Below are 26,513 nucleotides of genomic sequence, written 5' to 3' on the forward strand. Positions count from 1 at the left end.
GCTGCAGGGTGAGTGCGTATGTGGGAACATGGAGCTGCAGGGTGAGTGCATATGTGGGAACATGGAGCTGCAGGGTGAGTGGCATATGTGGGAACATGGAGCTGCAGGGTGAGTGGCATATGTGGGAACATGGAGCTGCAGGGTGAGTGGCATATGTGGGAACATGGAGCTGCAGGGTGAGGGGCATATGTGGGAACATGGAGCTGCAGGGTGAGTGGCATATGTGGGAACATGGAGCTGCAGGGTGAGTGCATATGTGGGAACATGGAGCTGCAGGGTGAGTGGCATATGTGGGAACATGGAGCTGAAGGGTGAGTGGCATATGAGGGAAGATGGAGTTGCAGGGTGAGTGCATATGTGGGGAGATGGAGCTTCAGGGTGAGTGGCATATGTGGGAACATGGAGCTGCAGGGTGAGTGCATATGTGGGAACATGGAGCTGAAGGGTGAGTGGCATATGAGGGAAGATGGAGTTGCAGGGTGAGTGCATATGTGGGGAGATGGAGCTTCAGGGTGAGTGGCATATGTGGGAACATGGAGCTGCAGGGTGAGTGCATATGAGGGAAGATGGAGCTGCAGGGTGAGTGCATATGTGGGAACATGGAGCTGCAGGGTGAGTGCATATGTGGGAACATGGAGCTGCAGGGTGAGTGGCATATGTGGGAACATGGAGCTGCAGGGTGAGTGGCTTATGTGGGAACATGGAGCTGCAGGGTGAGTGGCATATGTGGGAACATGGAGCTGCAGGGTGAGTGGCATATGTGGGAACATGGAGCTGCAGGGTGAGTGCATATGTGGGAACATGGAGCTGCAGGGTGAGTGGCATATGTGGGAACATGGAGCTGCAGGGTGAGTGGCATATGTGGGAACATGGAGCTGCAGGGTGAGTGGCATATGTGGGAACATGGAGCTGCAGGGTGAGTGCATATGTGGGAACATGGAGCTGCAGGGTGAGTGCATATGTGGGAACATGGAGCTGCAGGGTGAGTGGCATATGTGGGAACATGGAGCTGCAGGGTGAGTGGCATATGTGGGAACATGGAGCTGCAGGGTGAGTGGCATATGTGGGAACATGGAGCTGCAGGGTGAGGGGCATATGTGGGAACATGGAGCTGCAGGGTGAGTGCATATGTGGGAACATGGAGCTGCAGGGTGAGTGGCATATGTGGGAACATGGAGCTGCAGGGTGAGTGGCATATGTGGGAACATGGAGCTGCAGGGTGAGTGGCATATGTGGGAACATGGAGCTGCAGGGTGAGTGCATATGTGGGAACATGGAGCTGCAGGGTGAGTGCATATGTGGGAACATGGAGCTGCAGGGTGAGTGGCATATGTGGGAACATGGAGCTGCAGGGTGAGTGGCATATGTGGGAACATGGAGCTGCAGGGTGAGTGGCATATGTGGGAACATGGAGCTGCAGGGTGAGTGCATATGTGGGAACATGGAGCTGCAGGGTGAGTGCATATGTGGGAACATGGAGCTGCAGGGTGAGTGCATATGTGGGAACATGGAGCTGCAGGGTGAGTGCATATGTGGGAAGATGGAGCTGCAGGGTGAGTGCATATGTGGGAAGATGAAGCTGCAGGGTGAGTGGCATATGTGGGAACATGGAGCTGCAGGGTGAGTGGCATATGTGGGAACATGGAGCTGCAGGGTGAGTGGCATATGTGGGAACATGGAGCTGCAGGGTGAGTGGCATATGTGGGAACATGGAGCTGCAGGGTGAGTGGCATATGTGGGAACATGGAGCTGCAGGGTGAGGGGCATATGTGGGAACATGGAGCTGCAGGGTGAGTGGCATATGTGGGAACAAGGAGCTGCAGGGTGAGTGCATATGTGGGAACATGGAGCTGCAGGGTGAGTGGCATATGTGGGAACATGGAGCTGAAGGGTGAGTGGCATATGAGGGAAGATGGAGTTGCAGGGTGAGTGCATATGTGGGGAGATGGAGCTGCAGGGTGAGTGCATATGTGGGAACATGGAGCTGCAGGGTGAGTGCATATGTGGGAAGATGGAGTTGCAGGGTGAGTGGCATATGTGGGAACATGGAGCTGCAGGGTGAGTGCATATGTGGGAACATGGAGCTGCAGGGTGAGTGGCATATGTGGGAACATGGAGCTGCAGGGTGAGTGGCATATGTGGGAACATGGAGCTGCAGGGTGAGGGGCATATGTGGGAACATGGAGCTGCAGGGTGAGTGGCATATGTGGGAACATGGAGCTGCAGGGTGAGTGCATATGTGGGAACATGGAGCTGCAGGGTGAGTGGCATATGTGGGAACATGGAGCTGAAGGGTGAGTGGCATATGAGGGAAGATGGAGTTGCAGGGTGAGTGCATATGTGGGGAGATGGAGCTGCAGGGTGAGTGCATATGTGGGAACATGGAGCTGCAGGGTGAGTGCATATGTGGGAAGATGGAGTTGCAGGGTGAGTGGCATATGTGGGAACATGGAGCTGCAGGGTGAGTGCATATGTGGGAACATGGAGCTGCAGGGTGAGTGGCATATGAGGGAAGATGGAGTTGCAGGGTGAGTGCATATGTGGGGAGATGGAGCTGCAGGGTGAGTGGCATATGTGGGAACATGGAGCTGCAGGGTGAGTGCATATGAGGGAAGATGGAGCTGCAGGGTGAGTGCATATGTGGGAACATGGAGCTGCAGGGTGAGTGCATATGTGGGAACATGGAGCTGCAGGGTGAGTGGCATATGTGGGAACATGGAGCTGCAGGGTGAGTGGCATATGTGGGAACATGGAGCTGCAGGGTGAGTGGCATATGTGGGAACATGGAGCTGCAGGGTGAGTGCATATGTGGGAACATGGAGCTGCAGGGTGAGGGGCATATGTGGGAACATGGAGCTGCAGGGTGAGTGGCATATGTGGGAAGATGGAGTTGCAGGGTGAGTGCATATGTGGGAAGATGGAGCTGCAGGGTGAGTGGCATATGTGGGAACATGGAGCTGCAGGGTGAGTGGCATATGTGGGAACATGGAGCTGCAGGGTGAGTGCATATGTGGGAACATGGAGCTGCAGGGTGAGTGGCATATGTGGGAACATGGAGCTGCAGGGTGAGTGGCATATGTGGGAACATGGAGCTGCAGGGTGAGTGCATATGTGGGAACATGGAGCTGCAGGGTGAGTGGCATATGTGGGAACATGGAGCTGAAGGGTGAGTGGCATATGAGGGAAGATGGAGTTGCAGGGTGAGTGGCATATGTGGGAAGATGGAGTTGCAGGGTGAGTGCATATGTGGGAAGATGGAGCTGCAGGGTGAGTGGCATATGTGGGAACATGGAGCTGCAGGGTGAGTGGCATATGTGGGAACATGGAGCTGCAGGGTGAGTGGCATATGTGGGAACATGGAGCTGCAGGGTGAGTGGCATATGTGGGAACATGGAGCTGCAGGGTGAGTGCATATGTGGGAACATGGAGCTGCAGGGTGAGTGCATATGTGGGAACATGGAGCTGCAGGGTGAGTGCATATGTGGGAACATGGAGCTGCAGGGTGAGTGGCATATGTGGGAACATGGAGCTGCAGGGTGAGTGCATATGTGGGAAGATGGAGCTGCAGGGTGAGTGGCATATGTGGGAACATGGAGCTGCAGGGTGAGTGCATATGTGGGAAGATGAAGCTGCAGGGTGAGTGGCATATGTGGGAACATGGAGCTGCAGGGTGAGTGGCATATGTGGGAACATGGAGCTGCAGGGTGAGTGGCATATGTGGGAACATGGAGCTGCAGGGTGAGTGGCATATGTGGGAACATGGAGCTGCAGGGTGAGTGGCATATGTGGGAACATGGAGCTGCAGGGTGAGTGCATATGTGGGAACATGGAGCTGCAGGGTGAGGGGCATATGTGGGAACATGGAGCTGCAGGGTGAGTGGCATATGTGGGAACATGGAGCTGCAGGGTGAGTGCATATGTGGGAACATGGAGCTGCAGGGTGAGTGGCATATGTGGGAACATGGAGCTGCAGGGTGAGTGGCATATGTGGGAACATGGAGCTGCAGGGTGAGTGGCATATGTGGGAACATGGAGCTGCAGGGTGAGTGCATATGTGGGAACATGGAGCTGCAGGGTGAGTGGCATATGTGGGAACATGGAGCTGCAGGGTGAGTGCATATGTGGGAACATGGAGCTGCAGGGTGAGTGGCATATGTGGGAACATGGAGCTGCAGGGTGAGTGGCATATGTGGGAACATGGAGCTGCAGGGTGAGTGCATATGTGGGAACATGGAGCTGCAGGGTGAGTGGCATATGTGGGAACATGGAGCTGAAGGGTGAGTGGCATATGAGGGAAGATGGAGTTGCAGGGTGAGTGCATATGTGGGGAGATGGAGCTGCAGGGTGAGTGGCATATGTGGGAACATGGAGCTGCAGGGTGAGTGCATATCAGGGAAGATGGAGTTGCAGGGTGAGTGCATATGTGGGAACATGGAGCTGCAGGGTGAGTGCATATGTGGGAACATGGAGCTGCAGGGTGAGTGGCATATGTGGGAACATGGAGCTGCAGGGTGAGTGGCATATGTGGGAACATGGAGCTGCAGGGTGAGTGGCATATGTGGGAACATGGAGCTGCAGGGTGAGTGCATATGTGGGAACATGGAGCTGCAGGGTGAGTGCATATGTGGGAACATGGAGCTGCAGGGTGAGTGGCATATGTGGGAACATGGAGCTGCAGGGTGAGTGCATATGTGGGAAGATGGAGCTGCAGGGTGAGTGCATATGTGGGAAGATGAAGCTGCAGGGTGAGTGGCATATGTGGGAACATGGAGCTGCAGGGTGAGTGGCATATGTGGGAACATGGAGCTGCAGGGTGAGTGGCATATGTGGGAACATGGAGCTGCAGGGTGAGTGGCATATGTGGGAACATGGAGTTGCAGGGTGAGTGCATATGTGGGAAGATGGAGCTGCAGGGTGAGTGGCATATGTGGGAACATGGAGCTGCAGGGTGAGTGGCATATGTGGGAACATGGAGCTGCAGGGTGAGTGGCATATGTGGGAACATGGAGCTGCAGGGTGAGTGGCATATGTGGGAACATGGAGCTGCAGGGTGAGTGCATATGTGGGAACATGGAGCTGCAGGGTGAGTGCATATGTGGGAACATGGAGCTGCAGGGTGAGTGCATATGTGGGAACATGGAGCTGCAGGGTGAGTGCATATGTGGGAAGATGGAGCTGCAAGGTGAGTGCATATGTGGGAAGATGAAGCTGCAGGGTGAGTGGCATATGTGGGAACATGGAGCTGCAGGGTGAGTGGCATATGTGGGAACATGGAGCTGCAGGGTGAGTGGCATATGTGGGAACATGGAGCTGCAGGGTGAGTGGCATATGTGGGAACATGGAGCTGCAGGGTGAGTGGCATATGTGGGAACATGGAGCTGCCGGGTGAGGGGCATATGTGGGAACATGGAGCTGCAGGGTGAGTGGCATATGTGGGAACAAGGAGCTGCAGGGTGAGTGCATATGTGGGAACATGGAGCTGCAGGGTGAGTGGCATATGTGGGAACATGGAGCTGAAGGGTGAGTGGCATATGAGGGAAGATGGAGTTGCAGGGTGAGTGCATATGTGGGGAGATGGAGCTGCAGGGTGAGTGCATATGTGGGAACATGGAGCTGCAGGGTGAGTGCATATGTGGGAAGATGGAGTTGCAGGGTGAGTGGCATATGTGGGAACATGGAGCTGCAGGGTGAGTGCATATGTGGGAACATGGAGCTGCAGGGTGAGTGGCATATGAGGGAAGATGGAGTTGCAGGGTGAGTGCATATGTGGGGAGATGGAGCTGCAGGGTGAGTGGCATATGTGGGAACATGGAGCTGCAGGGTGAGTGCATATGAGGGAAGATGGAGCTGCAGGGTGAGTGCGTATGTGGGAACATGGAGCTGCAGGGTGAGTGCATATGTGGGAACATGGAGCTGCAGGGTGAGTGGCATATGTGGGAACATGGAGCTGCAGGGTGAGTGGCATATGTGGGAACATGGAGCTGCAGGGTGAGTGGCATATGTGGGAACATGGAGCTGCAGGGTGAGGGGCATATGTGGGAACATGGAGCTGCAGGGTGAGTGGCATATGTGGGAACATGGAGCTGCAGGGTGAGTGCATATGTGGGAACATGGAGCTGCAGGGTGAGTGGCATATGTGGGAACATGGAGCTGAAGGGTGAGTGGCATATGAGGGAAGATGGAGTTGCAGGGTGAGTGCATATGTGGGGAGATGGAGCTGCAGGGTGAGTGGCATATGTGGGAACATGGAGCTGCAGGGTGAGTGCATATGAGGGAAGATGGAGCTGCAGGGTGAGTGCATATGTGGGAACATGGAGCTGCAGGGTGAGTGCATATGTGGGAACATGGAGCTGCAGGGTGAGTGGCATATGTGGGAACATGGAGCTGCAGGGTGAGTGGCATATGTGGGAACATGGAGCTGCAGGGTGAGTGGCATATGTGGGAACATGGAGCTGCAGGGTGAGTGCATATGTGGGAACATGGAGCTGCAGGGTGAGTGGCATATGTGGGAACATGGAGCTGCAGGGTGAGTGGCATATGTGGGAACATGGAGCTGCAGGGTGAGTGGCATATGTGGGAACATGGAGCTGCAGGGTGAGTGCATATGTGGGAACATGGAGCTGCAGGGTGAGTGGCATATGTGGGAACATGGAGCTGAAGGGTGAGTGGCATATGAGGGAAGATGGAGTTGCAGGGTGAGTGGCATATGTGGGAAGATGGAGTTGCAGGGTGAGTGCATATGAGGGAAGATGGAGTTGCAGGGTGATTGGCATATGTGGGAAGATGGAGTTGCAGGGTGAGTGCATATGTGGGAACATGGAGCTGCAGGGTGATTGGCATATGTGGGAAGATGGAGCTGCAGGGTGAGTGGCATATGTGGGAACATGGAGCTGCAGGGTGAGTGGCATATGTGGGAACATGGAGCTGCAGGGTGAGTGGCATATGTGGGAACATGGAGCTGCAGGGTGAGTGCATATGTGGGAACATGGAGCTGCAGGGTGAGTGGCATATGTGGGAACATGGAGCTGCAGGGTGAGTGCATATGTGGGAACATGGAGCTGCAGGGTGAGTGCATATGTGGGAACATGGAGCTGCAGGGTGAGTGCATATGTGGGAACATGGAGCTGCAGGGTGAGTGCATATGTGGGAACATGGAGCTGCAGGGTGAGTGCATATGTGGGAAGATGGAGCTGCAGGGTGAGTGCATATGTGGGAAGATGAAGCTGCAGGGTGAGTGGCATATGTGGGAACATGGAGCTGCAGGGTGAGTGGCATATGTGGGAACATGGAGCTGCAGGGTGAGTGGCATATGTGGGAACATGGAGCTGCAGGGTGAGTGGCATATGTGGAAAGATGGAGTTGCAGGGTGAGTGGCATATGTGGGAAGATGGAGCTGCAGGGTGAGTGCATATGTGGGAACATGGAGCTGCAGGGTGAGTGGCATATGTGGGAACATGGAGCTGCAGGGTGAGTGGCATATGTGGGAACATGGAGCTGCAGGGTGAGTGCATATGTGGGAACATGGAGCTGCAGGGTGAGTGCATATGTGGGAACATGGAGCTGCAGGGTGAGTGCATATGTGGGAACATGGAGCTGCAGGGTGAGTGCATATGTGGGAAGATGGAGCTGCAGGGTGAGTGCATATGTGGGAAGATGAAGCTGCAGGGTGAGTGGCATATGTGGGAACATGGAGCTGCAGGGTGAGTGGCATATGTGGGAACATGGAGCTGCAGGGTGAGTGGCATATGTGGGAACATGGAGCTGCAGGGTGAGTGGCATATGTGGGAACATGGAGCTGCAGGGTGAGTGGCATATGTGGGAACATGGAGCTGCAGGGTGAGGGGCATATGTGGGAACATGGAGCTGCAGGGTGAGTGGCATATGTGGGAACATGGAGCTGCAGGGTGAGTGCATATGTGGGAACATGGAGCTGCAGGGTGAGTGGCATATGTGGGAACATGGAGCTGAAGGGTGAGTGGCATATGAGGGAAGATGGAGTTGCAGGGTGAGTGCATATGTGGGGAGATGGAGCTGCAGGGTGAGTGCATATGTGGGAACATGGAGCTGCAGGATGAGTGCATATGTGGGAAGATGGAGTTGCAGGGTGAGTGGCATATGTGGGAACATGGAGCTGCAGGGTGAGTGCATATGTGGGAACATGGAGCTGCAGGGTGAGTGGCATATGAGGGAAGATGGAGTTGCAGGGTGAGTGCATATGTGGGAACATGGAGCTGCAGGGTGAGTGGCATATGTGGGAACATGGAGCTGTAGGGTGAGTGCATATGAGGGAAGATGGAGTTGCAGGGTAAGTGGCATATGTGGGAAGATGGAGCTGCAGGGTGAGTGCATATGAGGGAACATGGAGCTGCAGGGTGAGTGCATATGAGGGAAGATGGAGTTGCAGGGTGAGTGGCATATGAGGGAAGATGGAGTTGCAGGGTGAGTGGCATATGTGGGAAGATGGAGTTGCAGTGTGAGTGGCATATGAGAGCTGCAGACTGACAGAAGGATGTGAAGGGGTGCAGAGTGTTTGAGAGGGGTAAGTTGGGGTACAGGCAGGGTGAAATATGTGGGCAGGGTGTGTGACATATGGGGGTGTAGTGTGTGTGATATGGGGGTGCAGGCTGTATGGGGAGCAGGGTGTGTGACATATGGGGGTGTAGTATAATACAGGTGTGCTATATAGGGGGTGTAGTGATGTAGTATATTACAGGTGTACTATATGGAGGTTTAGTATATTACAGGTGTGCTATATAGGGGGTGTAGTGATTTAGTATATTACAGGTGTGCTATATGGAGGTGTAGTATATTACAGGTGTAGTATATGGGGTGTAGTGATGTAGTATATTACAGGTGTATATAGGGGTGTAGTGATGTAGTATATTACAGGTGTACTATATGGAGTTGTAGTATATTACAGGTGTGCTATATGGAGGGGTAGTATATTACAGGTGTACTATATGGAGGTGTATTATATTACAGGTGTGCTATATGGAGGGGTAGTATATTACAGGTGTGCTATATGGAGGTGTAGTATATTACAGGTGTGCTATATGGAGGTGTACTATATTACAGGTGTAGTATATGGGGTGTAGTGATGTAGTATATTACAGGTGTAGTATATAGGGGTGTAATGATGTAGTATATCGGAGGTGTATTATATAGTGGTGTAGTATAATACAGGTGTATATGGGGGTGTAGTATATTACAGGTATATGGAGGGAGTGTAGTATAATACAGGTGTATATGGGGGGTGTAGTATAATACAGGTGTAGTATATAGGGGTGTAGTGGTGTAGTTTATTACAGGTGTAGTATATGGAGGGGGTGTAGTGATGTAATATATTGGGTAGAACTGAGGTAATTGTATTAGTCCGGCCCTCTAAACCAATCCCAATTTCTCATGCGGCCCCATGGGAAAATTAATTGCCCACCCCTGCTGTAAGGAGATGGTCTCATTTGTTCTGCCCGTGGTTCAGACAGTATGAATCAGCTAACAGGTTCCCTTTAAAAAAGCGCAAAATAGTGACCTAAATGTACAATGCTGCCGCTCAGAATGTGCCTAAAGAAATAGAAAGCCCAGGAAGTGAAAACATACCATTCTGTGTTCACCTGACCTGACTTCAGAAGTCTGTGATTGGCTGCAGCGGTCTGGTGATTGAAACATTGGATGTCCATCAAATGGCGCCACACTGTCAAGTCACCCAACTGCTGCAGCCAATAACAGGCATCGGCAGTCAGGTGCAGTCGCATGAGATGTCATCACTCTCTGGCCTGGTGCGTAAACCTTCTTTTATTAATTTATAATATTTCCTATATTTAAAAAAAAAAAAAACTGAGTATTTTTTATGAATCAAGCAACTCCTTTGAGCTTTATTTATATAAAACCAGTGACCGCTCTGCTGAAATGTCAGTATTATTTGTACTTTTTTGGTTCTTCACGTTTTTGACACATTGTAGATTGATTAGTTTGCCTAGTATGCACTCTAACTTTAGGTGGCGTTTATATACTTAGCGTAAATTCCCTTGTGTTTTATTTCAGTTAAGAACTTGACAGAAGTGATGCCATTACTCCTGAATAAGTTACGCACTGTAGAACACAAAGTGCCTTCCAACAACATTTCCTCCAGTATTAACCGTATCCGTGAGCTGATTGCTCAGACAAGAAGCATAGCCAGTAAGGTAGGATGGTTTGCACCCATTGTTATCCTTATACTGACGCACAAATGGATTGGGATTATTCAATGTGTTAATGTCACACATCATTTGTATAGATGTGATGTATTTAGAGGGACATGTTGAGCAGCTTCAGTTCACCGCATCACCAGACTGGTTGTTAGGAGGATTTTACTTTAAGTTGTGCAAGGACTCAAGATGGCACTCGCCAATGCTTCTAGAAACTCTGTAACATGTAACAGATTCATATAGAGTGAAGAGAGCTGGAGCTCAATGGTGATAGATGTTTCGCATTACATATACTTCAACTGAAACAGAGAAGAAAGCACAGTGTCGCCCTATGTGTAAACCAGTTTAGCAAAACCAAAATCCTATGCGAAATAGAGAGGCTCATCTGGGGGAGTTGTGCTGTTCAGACACAACAGTTTAAAAGGTCTGGAAGGAAGATTGCCTAGGGTTGCTGCACTGAACCACCTGTCTGTTACGTCTCCACCGGAATCCGCTCCAGCGACTTCTGCTTTGATCACCAGGCGACACCGTGTTTCTACCGTGGATAATGCTGGTGATGGGAGAGGAGTCTATGCCAGCGGCGCTGGTGGGCGCAGGTTCCGCTCATCCACTGGGCTAGGTTTCCTTGGGATCTGCATTACCACTGGCTGACTGTAGGTGGCAGGTGTCTTCCAGCTGAAATACCATCATTCGGCCACAGCCAATGGGAAGAAACCACACCCCTCTTATTCCCCCTCCTGTCTGCTGACCCCTGCCAGAGATAGTTCTGTATTCCTGGTTCCTGTCCCGCCCTGTTCTGTTTAGTGATTCTGATGTTCTGACTTCTGCTTGTTTCCTGACTACCCTCCTGCCTGCTGTTTTTATACCTCACTGCCCAATCTGGATTTGACCTCTGCTTTGTTTTCTGATTACTTCCTTGCCTGTGTGATTCTGTCCCTGTTTTGCATTTCCCGATTTGAGCCTGCCTGACTACTACTCTTATCGGACTGCAGCCTTCCACAGGTAGTGATCAGAGGGGCCCTGTGTAATTCCAAATCCCTGTATAGGTGTTAAAGGGTTTCAAGGTTCTAGGGGTCCTGCTTGGTGAGTGGCTTCCCTCTAGCCTGTCCATTATAGCCCGTCTGAGTCTGTGGATCCAGGCAGGCATTACACTGTCCCAATAGAAGCACAGAACCACAAGAATAGCCACAGAAAAATACTGATTTCTCCTGGTCGTGCCACAGGTAAAAATAAGCATTGGGTAGGAATTAAATAATTATTGGTAAAAACTACACATTTCAGGGACGATTTGTACCCTTCATCAGGTATCATCCTTGATGAAGTGGATGGATCGTCCATAAAATGGATAGTTTTTACCAATAAATGATTTAATTCCTACCCATTGCTTGTCCTTCCCTGTGGCAGCTCCAAAGAAATCTCTTTTTTTATGTGGGTATGCTTCAACTGAGCTCTATTTAAGCCTAGGCGAAACATCAGTCACCTCTGAGCTTAAGCTCTCTTCCCTATATACTAAACTATTTCATGCTGATCCTAATGAAGATGGAATAACAACGTTTTAGAACAGACCTGGGCAAGGGGCGGCCCGCGGGCCACATCCGGCCCGCCTGCTCTCTGTGACCGGCCCGCCCGTCTTCAGCCGGTGCAGTGGAGCCGGGCTGCAGCGTGCCGAGCAAGGAGAGATCCTGTGCAGGTCCGCACTCCGCACAGTCAGTGCAGGCAGCGGAACGCAGGAGTCTTTCCTCTGTTCCCTGCCGGCACTAATTGTCAGTGACACACGCGCGCGCTCTGACGTTGTCAGTACTGCGCTGCGTGTGTCATTTCAAAAGTTCCCGCCGGGCAGGAGAAGAAGCAGCACAGCAGACGGAATAATTCATCCTGCACTGTAGGACCTGCGATGATGTCACGCCCATGTGACTGTGTGGGAGGAGACACAGGATGCCGGGCAGAAAGCAAAGATACTGAATCCTGAAGGAGATGTGGACACATGATGACTGGTAATAAGAAAAGAGGGGACATGAGGGGGAGGGGGGCTGCAGGGTGAGTGGCATATGTGGGAACATGGAGCTGCAGGGTGAGTGCATATGTGGGAACATGGAGCTGCAGGGTGAGTGGCATATGTGGGAACATGGAGCTGCAGGGTGAGTGGCATATGTGGGAACATGGAGCTGCAGGGTGAGTGCATATGTGGGAACATGGAGCTGCAGGGTGAGTGGCATATGTGGGAACATGGAGCTGCAGGGTGAGTGCATATGTGGGAACATGGAGCTGCAGGGTGAGTGCATATGTGGGAACATGGAGCTGCAGGGTGAGTGCATATGTGGGAACATGGAGCTGCAGGGTGAGTGCATATGTGGGAACATGGAGCTGCAGGGTGAGTGCATATGTGGGAACATGGAGCTGCAGGGTGAGTGGCATATGTGGGAACATGGAGCTGCAGGATGAGTGCATATGTGGGAACATGGAGCTGCAGGATGAGTGGCATATGTGGGAACATGGAGCTGCAGGGTGAGTGGCATATGTGGGAACATGGAGCTGCAGGGTGAGTGCATATGTGGGAACATGGAGCTGCAGGGTGAGTGCATATGTGGGAACATGGAGCTGCAGGGTGAGTGCATATGTGGGAACATGGAGCTGCAGGGTGAGTGCATATGTGGGAACATGGAGCTGCAGGGTGAGTGGCATATGTGGGAAGATGGAGCTGCAGGGTGAGTGCATATGTGGGAAGATGGAGCTGCAGGGTGAGTGCATATGTGGGAAGATGGAGTTGCAGGGTGAGTGGCATATGTGGGAAGATGGAGTTGCAGGGTGAGTGCATATGTGGGAACATGGAGCTGCAGGGTGAGTGGCATATGTGGGAACATGGAGCTGCAGGGTGAGTGGCATATGTGGGAACATGGAGCTGCAGGGTGAGTGGCATATGTGGGAACATGGAGCTGCAGGGTGAGTGCATATGTGGGAACATGGAGCTGCAGGGTGAGGGGCATATGTGGGAACATGGAGCTGCAGGGTGAGTGGCATATGTGGGAACATGGAGCTGCAGGGTGAGTGCGTATGTGGGAACATGGAGCTGCAGGGTGAGTGGCATATGTGGGAACATGGAGCTGAAGGGTGAGTGGCATATGAGGGAAGATGGAGTTGCAGGGTGAGTGCATATGTGGGGAGATGGAGCTGCAGGGTGAGTGCATATGTGGGAACATGGAGCTGCAGGGTGAGTGGCATATGTGGGAAGATGGAGTTGCAGGGTGAGTGCATATGAGGGAAGATGGAGTTGCAGGGTAAGTGGCATATGTGGGAAGATGGAGTTGCAGGGTGAGTGCATATGAGGGAAGATGGAGTTGCAGGGTAAGTGGCATATGAGGGAAGATGGAGTTGCAGGGTGAGTGGCATATGAGAGCTGCAGACTGACAGAAGGATGTGAAGGGGTGCAGAGTGTTTGAGAGGGGTAAGTTGGGGTACAGGCAGGGTGAAATATGTGGGCAGGGTGTGTGACATATGGGGGTGTAGTGTGTGTGATATGGGGGTGCAGGCTGTATGGGGAGCAGGGTGTGTGACATATGGGGGTGTAGTATAATACAGGTGTGCTATATAGGGGGTGTAGTGATGTAGTATATTACAGGTGTACTATATGGAGGTGTAGTATATTACAGGTGTGCTATATGGAGGTGTAGTATATTACAGGTGTGCTATATAGGGGGTGTAGTGATGTAGTATATTACAGGTGTACTATATGGAGGTGTAGTATATTACAGGTGTGCTATATAGGGGGTGTAGTGATTTAGTATATTACAGGTGTGCTATATGGAGGTGTAGTATATTACAGGTGTAGTATATGGGGTGTAGTGATGTAGTATATTACAGGTGTATATAGGGGTGTAGTGATGTAATATATTACAGGTGTACTATATGGAGTTGTAGTATATTACAGGTGTGCTATATGGAGGGGTAGTATATTACAGGTGTACTATATGGAGGTGTAGTATATTACAGGTGTGCTATATGGAGGGGTAGTATATTACAGGTGTGCTATATGGAGGTGTAGTATATTACAGGTGTGCTATATGGAGGGGTAGTATATTACAGGTGTACTATGTGGAGTTGTAGTATATTACAGGTGTGCTATATGGAGGTGTACTATATTACAGGTGTAGTATATGGGGTGTAGTGATGTAGTATATTACAGGTGTAGTATATAGGGGTGTAATGATGTAGTATATCGGAGGTGTATTATATAGTGGTGTAGTATAATACAGGTGTATATGGGGGTGTAGTATATTACAGGTATATGGAGGGAGTGTAGTATAATACAGGTGTATATGGGGGGTGTAGTATAATACAGATGTAGTATATAGGGGTGTAGTGGTGTAGTTTATTACAGGTGTAGTATATGGAGGGGGTGTAGTGATGTAATATATTGGGTAGAACTGAGGTAATTATATTAGTCCGGCCCTCTAAACCAATCCCAATTTCTCATGCGGCCCCATGGGAAAATTAATTGCCCACCCCTGTTTTAGAAGCATTGGTCAGTGCCATCTCATTTCCTTGCATGACTTAAGTATATTAGTACTTGAAGAGATTTGTGCACCACTCGGCAAGTGAGATCAAAACGGGAACTTTCACTATAACGCAACGTATTCTTAGGCAAAACAGTGCCATTGTATGGCTTACTAGCCTTTGGATTTTACTTTCTGTACTATTGTGCTTTGTAGAGTATGATTATAGTTAACCTCATGCTGTGGTGATACTGTTATACATGTGTCTACCTCAATACTGATAGAAGAGGATATTAGTTGTGACCATTCCAAACATACTATTAATAAAAAGTACATAAGTAATTGGGAGGAAAAGAACTGTAAATATGTGCGATCAATTCCCTAACGGACTATCTGTAAGGTGTTCCTATTGCAGTCCCTTATTGAGCCTGTGTGTTCTGTCTTTCTCATTCAAGGTTCAAGTATCAATGAAATTTGAAGGCAAATCAGCAGTAAATGTGAACATGAAAACAAGCGTAGCGGACCTGAAGGCTTACTCCTCTATCAGTATGTACATAAATCCAGAGCCTCGCCAACAAGACAGATTTATTATGTATCTGGGACACAAAAATGTAAGTGACGATCGACTACTTTTTTTCTCTTGGTTGCGTTGATTAAGTTAGGATGAAGCAAATCTTTGGTTATGGCAAGAAATATAGAGTAGCTCCATAAGAAAAAGTTCCTTCTAGCATGGAGATTAGGAATGAGCAGATCCATGGAAGTTCGGATTCTCTGGTTATGTCTGGACTTTAGGTAAAAATTTGGTTGGAATCCGGACTTGACCCTGGACCCTAAAGCTCATATAAATATATGGGAACCCAAACTATGATGCTGTAAAATGGTTGTAGTAAGTGGTAGGGAGCTGCAAAAGGAAGCAAAATGGGGGTAAGCGTATGACAATTGCCCTGCAAAACAATGTGGATAGATAATAAATAAATAATAAAAAATTACATGAGGTTTCCGCTTTTTTTGATAAACAGTGCAGGTAAAGCAGATAGCTGCAGGCTGTAGCCCTCAGCTCTCTGCTTTACCTTGGCTGCTTATCAAAAAAGGGGGAACCCCACGCCATTTTTTAAATTATTTAAATAATTAAAAAAAAAACGGCTTGAGAGCTCCTCTATTTTTAATAGCCAGCCAAGGTAAGGCAAACAGCTGAGGGCTGTGGCCCCCAGCTGTCTTCTTCTCCTGCACTGGTTATCAAAAATAGTAGGGAGATCACGTAATTTTTTTATTTATTGATATTGTTCACAGCAGCCTACAGGTATCTCTTCCATGCAATAAATCTTGTTAATAGGCTGCAGTGTAGCCTTTCAACAAACTTTATTAGCTGACAAACAGCGGTCAATATTCAAACTCGGACACAGACTTTTTTAAAAGTCCATCTTGGAGTTCGAGCCTCGGTCGCCCGGTGACCTGTACGAACTCCAAACTTTACCATTCGGGTAACTCATCCCTAATGAAGACTAGTACTCATATATAGCAAAACCTGATAACAAAACTTTCCCTTAAGAAGACTGCTGATGGTCTAGTTCAGATTTTTCTGATATGGATTTTGAATTCACTTATTTCTAGAAACCTTTTTTTATTCTAATTTTGGATACCATCCCAGAAAATGTCTTCGTTACGTGCAATAGTAAAAAAATATATCTTGTACTATTAAAATGGTACCTTAAAGAGTAACTACATTTTTTACATTTTTTTTATATTCATTATGTACTTTAATTCACTACAGATCAGTGTGCCACGGTTTATTGAAAAGATCACTGAGAAGTTCGCAACTCAGGGGGTCAAAACGCAACGCTCCTGTCTGAGCGTGGTCAGTGTCTAGATTCATTAGAAAGTCACAGACTTCAACAGAAAGTAGGGATTCAATAGAAAGTCTTAGGCACTGATGTATCAAAGTGTTTACATCAGAAAACTGGCATAAAATGCTATGAAAAGTCTCAAAACGTTTCCTTAATGCTGAGTTGCATAACAATTTTATGACTTTTGACATTTACATGCCAGTTTCATCCGGTGATGCCAAAATAGTCTTTGTTGTGGAAGAGTAAGGGTGTGATGGTGCATATCTATGCCTGCCCACCAAATTCATCAATAGTACCTGACTGGAGTAATATTTGTAGCGAGAGACATGTGGTGGTGTACGCCTCTTAATGAACTCAGTGCATCTTATTTCTGCACTCTCCTCAATGAGAATGGTGTACAAAATTTAATTAATCAGGGCCCTAGACTTTCTATGGAGTCTATAATCTACTTTGAGATTGTGCTCAGGCAAGAGCTGTTCTCTTCTACCTTTTGACCTGTGAACTTTTAAGTGGTCTTCTGATGTTTACAAGCCTTTAACTAAATAATTATCACAGAAAGCATTAACTATTGAATGTATAGACCATTGAGACTGTAGTGACTGTATCTTCACCTTGTAGAGAAGATCTTTAAAGGGGGCTTTACACGCTACGATATCGTTAATGTTTTATCGTCGGGGTCACGTTGTTAGTGACGCACATCCGGCGTCATTAACGATTTTGCAGCGTGTGATACTTACCAGCGACCTTAAGAGACCTCAAAAATGGTGAAAATCGTTCACCATGGAGAGGTCGTTCCAAAACCAAAAATCGGTAATGGTTGATTATCGATGTGGTTCATCGCTCCTGCGGCAGCACACATCTCCGTGTGTGACACCGCAGGAGCGAGGAACGTCTCCTTACCTGCCGCCGGCCACAATGCGGAAGAAAGGAGGTGGGCGGGATGTTACGTCCCGCTCTTCTCCGCCCCTCCGCTTTGATTGGCCAGCCGCTTAGTGACGTCGCGGTGACGTCGCTGTGATGCCGAACGTCCCTCCTCCTTGAGGGAGGGATTGTTCGGCAGTCACAGCGACGACGACAACCAGGTAAGTGTGTGTGACGCTGCTGCAGCGATAATGTTCGCTGCGGCAGCGATCACACGATATCGCATCCACGACGGGGGCGGGTGCTTACACGCTCGATATCGCTAGCAATTGCTAGCGATGCCGTAGCGTGTAAAGCCCGCTTATATCTGACCAGTGATGTAGAAGGACATATGACACCATTAAATGTCCCATTCGTAGCAGTGAAATGCTAAAAAGCAAGGTCAGAAGCCTGGTCATTGGGACTTTGTAAACTGAGTATCTGATAAATCAACACAGAAATTTGACCTAAAATAATTAATCATGGCCAGTGAATTGGTTTATTGCAAGATCTTATCATTTTGCTCCTGTTCGATTTGATGAGAAGATGAATTCTATGACTTATTTTGAACGACTCATTAAGGCTGTCTATTACCTTTACTTATCCACTTACATTTTTGTAGGCCAAATCAGATTACATGGGTCTAGCGATTAAGCGCAATAATCTTGTATATGTGTACAACCTGGGAAAAGGAGATGTTGAGATTCCATTGGATTCCAAGCCTGTCAGTACATGGCCATCATACTTCAGTCTGGTGAAAATAGAAAGGTAACGAACGTAGCGAATACACAATACCATACGAACATGACATAAACAGTAAAAGTTGTTTGTACATGATACTGATTTATTTCATATATAAGCCATTTGTTCCAATACCACGTGATGTATGTGTCTTACCCTGTTACCCAATAATGGTTATACCACTCTTCACACTTTATAATGATTACGACTAGCCCTCCAAATAGTATAATGGCCCCCACACTGCCATCCAGACAGTATAATGAACCCAATACAAAGCTTCACACTGTATAATTGCTTGCATACATACTTTATAATAGTCCTCAAATAGACCTCCATAAAATATAACTGCATCCTCAAAGCCCTTCAAAATCTTTTAATGGCCCCCACAATGCCTTAATTATAATATAATTGGCCCCACATAGCCCTCTATATAGTATTATCCACCCCCTCTATAGTCGTCAATATAATAGGTACTAGCCTTCAATCCCATAGTCTTCCATATAGTATAATGGGCCCCACAATGCCTTCATATAATATTATAATGCACCCCATAGTCTTTCATATAGTATAATGGGCCCCACAATGCCTTCATATAATATTATAATGCACCCCATATTCCTCCTTATAGTATAATAGGCACCACATTGCCTTTAAAATAGTATAATGCACCCCACATAGTCATCCATATAGTATAATGGGCCCTACAGAACCCTCCATATATTATAATGCAACCCCCATAGATCTTGATATAGTATAATTCACCCCATATTCTTCCATATATTATATTGCACGCCATAGTCCTCCATATATTATAATACACCTTATAATCCTCCATATATTATATTGCACGCCATAGTCCTCCATATATTATAATACATCTTATAATCCTCCATATATTATAACTGCACGTAACCTTCGATCCTCACAAGACCTCCTTCTCTACTCCCCTCTCATCTCCTCTTCCCACCATCGCATCCAAGATTTCTCCCGTGCCTCCCCCATACACTGGAATGCTCTGCCTCAACACATCAGACTCTCGCCTACCTTGACAAGCTTCAAAAGGAACCTGAAGACTCACCTCTTCCGACAAGCCTACAACCTGCCGTAACCCTCAGTCTGATACAGCGCCGCACAATCAACTCTACCCTAACCTACTGTATCCTCAGCTATCCCTTGTAGACTGTGAGCCCTCGCGGGCAGGGACCTCTATCCTCCTGTACCTGTCTGTATCTTATATTGTTTATGATTATTGTACTTGTCCTTATTATGTACACCCCTTTCACATGTAAAGCGCCATGGAATTGATAATAATTAATCTAATAATAATAATAATAACAACGCTCCTTATAGTCCTCTGTCGCGGGCGAAGGAGGGGACGCTGCGCTCACCCACTGCTCGGGTCTGGCTGCTGCTGCTGCTGCTCGGTGGTGGCTCGAGCGGTGGGCCGGATCCCGGGGACTCGAGCGGCGTTCCTCGCCCATGAGTGAAAGGGGGGTGGTTTGGGTTTAAAGATATTGTCCGTGACGTCTCCCACGGTTGTGGTGAGATTGGTGACACCACCGCTGCTCTGGACGGGGATCCCAGGAGCGATGACCAGGAGCAGCTTGGATGTTGGTTCTCCCCTCCGTGGGTAGGGGGTTGGTTGTCCCGGGGCCCGGTGAGGGGAGGTAGGGATGGATGGCAGGCGGGCTACGGGGCCTGATGAGGTGCAGGGTCGCGGGGGCAGCGCTATGCCGCACGGCACGGTGGTACTCACTCAGTCAATGATGAATGCAAAGTCTCCGGTAAAACAAATGGCTGGATGGACGGGTCCCACGGACGGCTGCGGTGTTTCTCCTCCCGGCAGGTTGATGGTGACTGCCTTTCCCTGCACCTGTGTAGTGTGTACGGTTCCAATGGGTTCCCACCGGTAACCCGCTCCCCAGCTTGGATGGGTGCTGAAGGAGCCCCTTTTGCCCGCAGGCTCTGGCCCTGGGAACTGTAGCCTTGGCGGTGACTGTGTTTCCCTTTACGGTTTGAGCTGTCGCCTTCAATCGGGTCTTGGCTGCTGGGAAACCCCGGAGGTTCCCTTCGCTAATGGATTTGACAATTTCAACGGCGACTCGTAGCCTTGTCGGGGTCCGTAAGCCCTGCCGGATGGTGCTGGCTTCTCTTTGTTCACCGGTCCGGTACCGCCGGGTCACCGCCCGTCCACGGTCCTTACAGCTCACTCTAATCGGCCTCTCCTGCAGACGGTCACCACCGTCTGCCAACCTTGCTGTACCGTCCGGGCCACACACCCGGACCGACTTCAGTCTGCTCCACTACCACTTCACTTCCTCTCACTTCAAAACTCCAATCTCTACTCCCCCTTCCTTTTCCCACCTCCAGGACTGTGAACTCCTTGGTGGGCGGGACCAACCGCCTGGCCCACCCCCTGGTGTGGACATCAGCCCCTGGAGGAAGGCAACAAGGATTTTGTGTTTGGCTTCGGCGTGCCTAACCGGGGTGTGGGGTGTGTTGGTGTAGTTCTGTGATGACCTGGCTTGTCCAGGGCGCCACACCTCCATATATTATAATGCACCTTATAGTCTAACATACATTACAATGTTCCCCCATAGTCCTCCATATAGTATAATAGGCTCCACATAGTCCTCAATATATTATAATGCACTCCCCATAGTCCTCCATATTTTATAATGCACCCCATAGTCTTCCATATAGTATTATGGCCACTGGCCACCAGTGTACTCATTTATTTAAAAAACAAAGACTCACCTCGCCTCCTCAGTATGTCTTCTTCATCTCCACATAGCTCTGGGCGTGCTTTCGTGACAGCATTGTGCCCGCCGCTCTGAGACTTGGCGTACTCCCTCTTTCATCCTTGCTTTCATGATGGCAATACAGTTAAAATGTTGATACCAGGCAGGGGGCACAATGTTGGCCCTGGCATCGGGCCCCTCCTGACTAACAGGCCCCATAGCGGCTGTGTGGTCTTCTGCCACTAGCAGTACGCCACTGCCTTCAGATTATCTAGACTAGTAAATAAAGGCTATATCGGGGAAATATGCAGTGATAGATCTATGTATTTAATATATCCTATGCACATTTTGTTTTTATATTTATAGAGAGAGAGAAGTAACTGAAATAATGAGTTCTCCTTTCTATTAAATTGAGAAAAAAATGTAAAAAAGAAAAAAACTTGTAATTATTGTGGTACTTATTATACCATGTGATAGTAATATTGACTCATTCTCATAGATTGGGAAGACATGGCAAAGTGCTTTTAACCATACCTAGTGAGAGCAGTACAGCTGAGGAGAAATTCATTAAGAAGGATGAAGCTGTTGGGAGTGATTCGTTGCTTGATCTAGAACCTGAAAACACAGTCTTCTATGTTGGTGGCGTGCCTGAAGGATTTAAGGTATGAACAGTGTAAGCTGTAGATTTAGGAGCATCCATAAATCTTGGCATGGCACAATCCGTGATCTGTTCCTTTACACAAGTGCACTCAGAATATAATTAATACTAAGACTGTACTGAGGTCATCAATGCCATTGGCATCTGTCGTGTGATAAATCAGGTAGTCTTATGGTTCCCATTTAATGTCTTCATCCTCAACCATTCTTTCCATTTACAAAACTACACGTGTGATTAGGAGGATGACTGTAGGGGTCATTAAAGGCACCACACATTAGATTGAAATCAGCTGAATTAACCAATTTTGATAACACCGGACAACCATTACATAAGTATGGTGACCTCCTAAAGGCTGCTTTACACCAGACAATCTATCGTGCGATAGATCGTCTGGGTCACGGTTTTTGTGACGCACATCCGGCATCTCTGGCGATGCCGGCCTGTGTGACACCTCCTAGCAACGCAGTATCGCTCACAAATCGTGAGTCGTGTACTGGTCGCTAGGTTCCATAATATCGTTTAATTTAGTTGTTCATCATTTCCGTGGTAGCACACGCCGCTCCGTGTGACACCCCGGGAACGATGAACAGCAGCTCACCTGCGTCACGCAGCCGCCGCCGGCTATGTGAAGGAAGGAGGTGGGCGGGATGTTTACGTCCCGCTCATCTCCGCCCCTCCGCTTCCATTGGCCGGCGGCCGTGTGACGTCGCTGTGACGCCGAACATCCCTCCCACTCCAGGAATTGGACGTTCGCCGACCACATCGTGGTCGCACGAGAGGTAAGTACGTGTGACGGGGGTTACCGACTTTGTGCGACACGGGCAGTGATTTGCCCGTGACGCAAAAAGGAGGGGGGCGGGTACGATCGATTGTGAAATTGCACAATCGGTCGTACCATGTAAAGCAGCCTTGACTCCTCCAACAGATGATATTGGGGGGAGATCAATCATGTTAACTTTAAACACCGATCCTTTTGTTATTGAAGTAATACTGTTGACAAAAGGTGGCTTACTCCTTACTCACTATTGAAAGCACATCCACGCCAGGATAATCAATACATTCATGTGTATGCGGAAATAAGAAGGGATAGCTTTAAGCAAATCACGCACGTAGTAAACAGCTACCTAAAATGTATGGTCACCTTAAGACATCTCAGTCTCAGTGATCATCTCAAAAATATTCATTTACTATAAGCTAATATGAGACACCCTTTATTCCGAAAGATATATGACAGCTCTTATAGTTAACCAATACATGAGAGTTTTCTTAGTCACTGTTATATATCTGGATGTAGTCACATGTGCCTGCTTCTTTTCTTCCAGCTTCCAAACAGTTTGAACCTACCAAGCTTTGTGGGTTGTCTGGAGCTCGCCTCTGTCAATGATGAAGTTGTCAGTTTGTACAATTTCCGGAACAAGTATAACATAAATACTGTGACAACACCACCCTGTAGAAGGTAAGACGTCATTACATTGTACTACGGTAGATTCATTTTTGTATGCCTATATGATTTATACATTCATGGCTTAAAGTGTTGGCACCCTCAACTTAATATCTGGTTGCACACACTTTGGAATAAATAACTGCAATCAATCGCTTCCTATAACCATCAACAAGCTTCTTACACCTCTCACCTCGAATTTTGGACCACTCTTCTTTTGCAAACTGCTCCAGGTCTCTCGTCTTTTAGTGTTGTTCCAATACACCCAAAGGAAATAAATGTGTATAATAAAATGTGTAAGTGCAATAATTTTCTGGGAGAAATACTTCATTTTCTGGAACAATTTCAAGGGTGTCAGCACTTTAGGCTATGACTGTATGTTGACTTAAAAATACACATACATGAATATTTGCTTCTCCCTTATTTATTTTATTTCTGTACTAGCCTAGTAAGCATTTCAATGGGGTATCCCACCTCAAAACGTTACAGCATTTGGTAAGGGCTTGACGAAATGTAAAGTCTGTCAGAAGTTGTCAACCCGAAAAGGGTACCAAGGGCAGACTCCCTGGCCTTCACCTTTTAATTACTACACAGGGATTTTGACTTAAAGGGAATCTGTCACCCTTTTGCATTTTTTTAGTTATTAATATGGGCATACAGGCATAAAGGTGAAGCTAGCCATACCTGTATGTCTCCCGGATGATGGGTCATTTGGCAAAAAATCCTCTTTTATATCTTATATCTTCTGGATTATGGGGTGTGTACTGCCCGGAAGATAAGCCGGCCTCCAGTTTTCATTATACAGGATTCCTCCTCCTCTTCTCTTCCCTGGTGTTCCTGTGACATCAGGTGCGCCGCTGGAAATCTTGGACATGCGCATTGTGCATGCCATCTCTCCCTGCACTAATCTGCCCTTCTCTGGGCACAGGCTTCAATTTTGCTGTTGGCACTGGAAAGTCACTGCTGCTAAACAGTGCATGGGAGAGACATGACAGGCAAGGGATTTCTGGCCGCGCACATGACGTCACAGGGACTCTGAAGAGAAGAGGAAGAGGAATCCTTTATAATGCAGACTGGAAGCTTCTCTTCTGGGCAGCACACGACCCATAGTCTGGAAGATATAATAGAGGATTCTTGCCAAATGACCCATCATCCAGAAGGCATACAGGTATGGCTAATTTCACATTTATGCAAGCAGTATGCCCATATTAATAACTAAAAAACGTAAAAGGGTGACAGATTCCCTTTAATGTTTTGTCAACTGTTTTTTGTCTATGGAGAGGATACTGGAAGGAGGAGTGAGTTTGGTTCAAGGATGGTCAAGGTAATTAGGTTAATAGCAGGAAAGACAGAACCAGGGACAAAATTGGGAGACAAAACTATAGTCCGAGTTCTAGCCAGAGTAAGGTACCAGGTGGTCAGTCAAAGATAAGTCTGTTAGCCAGGATCATAGTCTGGAGGGATTCAGAATAAACAAAGGCAGGGTCAGAAACTGTGTCAAGATCAAGATCATAACACCAGACATAAACCAATAAATAAATGGCAATTTCCAACAGTTTGCTGTGAGTTTAGGTAGGAGGGTATGGCAACAGTAGGAAGCTGACATATCTGCTGAGATATTGAACAGTCATATTGGTCATAATATCGCAAGTGTCGCTGGAGTAAGTCTGGTTAGAGATGTTGCACCAAATCTTTAGAATATTAATGCCATAGTGGTAGTTAAAAATCACTATAGCATTAAATTAGTGACTTATCCTAAGGATAGGCCACAAATACCAATCTGTGGAGTTTAAACACCCTATACCCCTAATGATCAGCTGTATGCTGGCAACACACAGATGCAAATAGTGTACAGAGTGGAAAAGCACAACTACAAGAGTCTTCCTTCACACATGAGCATACAAAAAGTATGTGGAAAAAAGTACCAGTGTCATCAGTGTTTTCCATCAGTGTGTCATCAGTGTGGAATCAGTGTGGAATCAGTGTGCCATCCGTGTGTCATCAGTGTGCCATCCGTGTGTCTTCTATGTTTTTTTTCCAGTGTGAATGTTAAAAGAATGAAATTACTAAGATTTTCCTATACTTTGCAATGTTAAACACATACAGAACATGGATGGCACATGGATATTATTCGTGTGCGGCACATGTTTTTCACGGACCCATAGACTTATATTGGCCCTTGTCCTCTGTACTGCCAGAAATAAATGGACATGTCTCCACGTGGTTCAAAACACGATTATGTGAAGATCACCATAGGTTATGATGGGTATGTTTGCTATTGTGATAAAAATGGATGCCACACGTACTGGATATTATACGTACTATACATGTGACGGGGGCCTAACACTATTTAGAGGCCACTGCCCAGAACTGAATACCAGCTCCTTTTATGATGAACTTCAGTACCTAGCAGGAGCTACAAAACAATGCAATGGAGCTGGGTTTTTCCCGCTTAACTGTTCACATCTTTCCTCTCTCAGAGCTGTTAACAGTTGAATAAAAGGGTGCCAACATGATGATAGTGAAAAACCCCTTTAAATGCTATGGTGCCTTCATAGATTTTACCTAAATGGATGAGAAGAGATTTGTTTTTAGGACCCATTGCAGATCCAAGGAGTCAATCCTTCTTCGATCATTTTGTCATGATATATCCTTACCTTGGAAAGTAAATGTAGACATCCAAATCAAAACTTATATCATATATTTTTTTTTTACAGTTATGATCACATACACCATCTTAATAATTTTATAACAACTTGCTTGTATTTCTGTACAGAAATAGGTTGGCTTTCACCCAAAGTCGAGCAGCCAGTTACTTCTTTGATGGTTCTGGTTATGCCGTTATACGTAATATTGAGAAGAGAGGACGTTTCACCCAAGTCACTCGTTTTGATATTGAAGTTCGTACATCTGTAGATAATGCAATTGTTTTCTTAATGGTTAATGGAGTAAGTAAATGTTTTGTTCCATACTATTATGTATATCTCACATTAGACTATGCTTTTTTTATTAAATGTTTGTTTACTATCTCCTAGACTAAGTTCTTCAGTCTTGAAATCCAAGATGGCTACCTTAGGTTGTTGTACGACTTTGGATTCAGTACAGGTCCAGTTCTTCTAGATGACTCAATGAAAAAAGCACAGATTAATGATGCAAGATATCATGAGGTATTATTATAGACACTATGACATAACGATTGTATAGGATTTAGGGTATGTGCACACGTTGCTTTTTTTTCCGCGCGGAAAAAAACGCACCCTCTGGCAGAGGGGAGAATTGTAAACAATGCTTTTTGAGAAACAACGCATCGAAAACGCATGCGTTTTTCATGCGTTTTTCATGCGTTTTTCATGCGTTTTTCATGCGTTTTTTTAGGTGCGTTTTTTAAGACTTGTCAGTGATAATAAAGTTGGTTGAACACAGACCTTTGGAAAAAAAAACCTGTGATGTCATTTCCTTCTCCACATTCTGTTTGGATAAATGGGAGGGCTTGGAATGGAAGGAGCACCATTTG

General features: G+C 47.5%; 1 protein-coding gene across 1 annotated transcript in view; it reads left to right on the forward strand.

Annotated features, from left to right (window-relative positions):
- LAMA4 (laminin subunit alpha 4) overlaps window positions 1-26,513 on the forward strand; it is a 223,215-nt gene that overhangs the window by 162,069 nt on the left and 34,633 nt on the right. Inside the window, exons 20-26 of the mRNA XM_075340041.1 lie at window positions 10,042-10,181; window positions 15,130-15,285; window positions 18,041-18,186; window positions 21,400-21,562; window positions 22,881-23,014; window positions 25,776-25,947; window positions 26,035-26,166. Coding sequence (XP_075196156.1) covers window positions 10,042-10,181; window positions 15,130-15,285; window positions 18,041-18,186; window positions 21,400-21,562; window positions 22,881-23,014; window positions 25,776-25,947; window positions 26,035-26,166 — 1,043 coding nt within the window. The remainder of the gene's footprint in view (window positions 1-10,041; window positions 10,182-15,129; window positions 15,286-18,040; window positions 18,187-21,399; window positions 21,563-22,880; window positions 23,015-25,775; window positions 25,948-26,034; window positions 26,167-26,513) is intronic.

Source organism: Anomaloglossus baeobatrachus, chromosome 3 (assembly GCF_048569485.1).
Source record: "Anomaloglossus baeobatrachus isolate aAnoBae1 chromosome 3, aAnoBae1.hap1, whole genome shotgun sequence".
Taxonomy (NCBI): Eukaryota; Metazoa; Chordata; class Amphibia; order Anura; family Aromobatidae; genus Anomaloglossus; species Anomaloglossus baeobatrachus.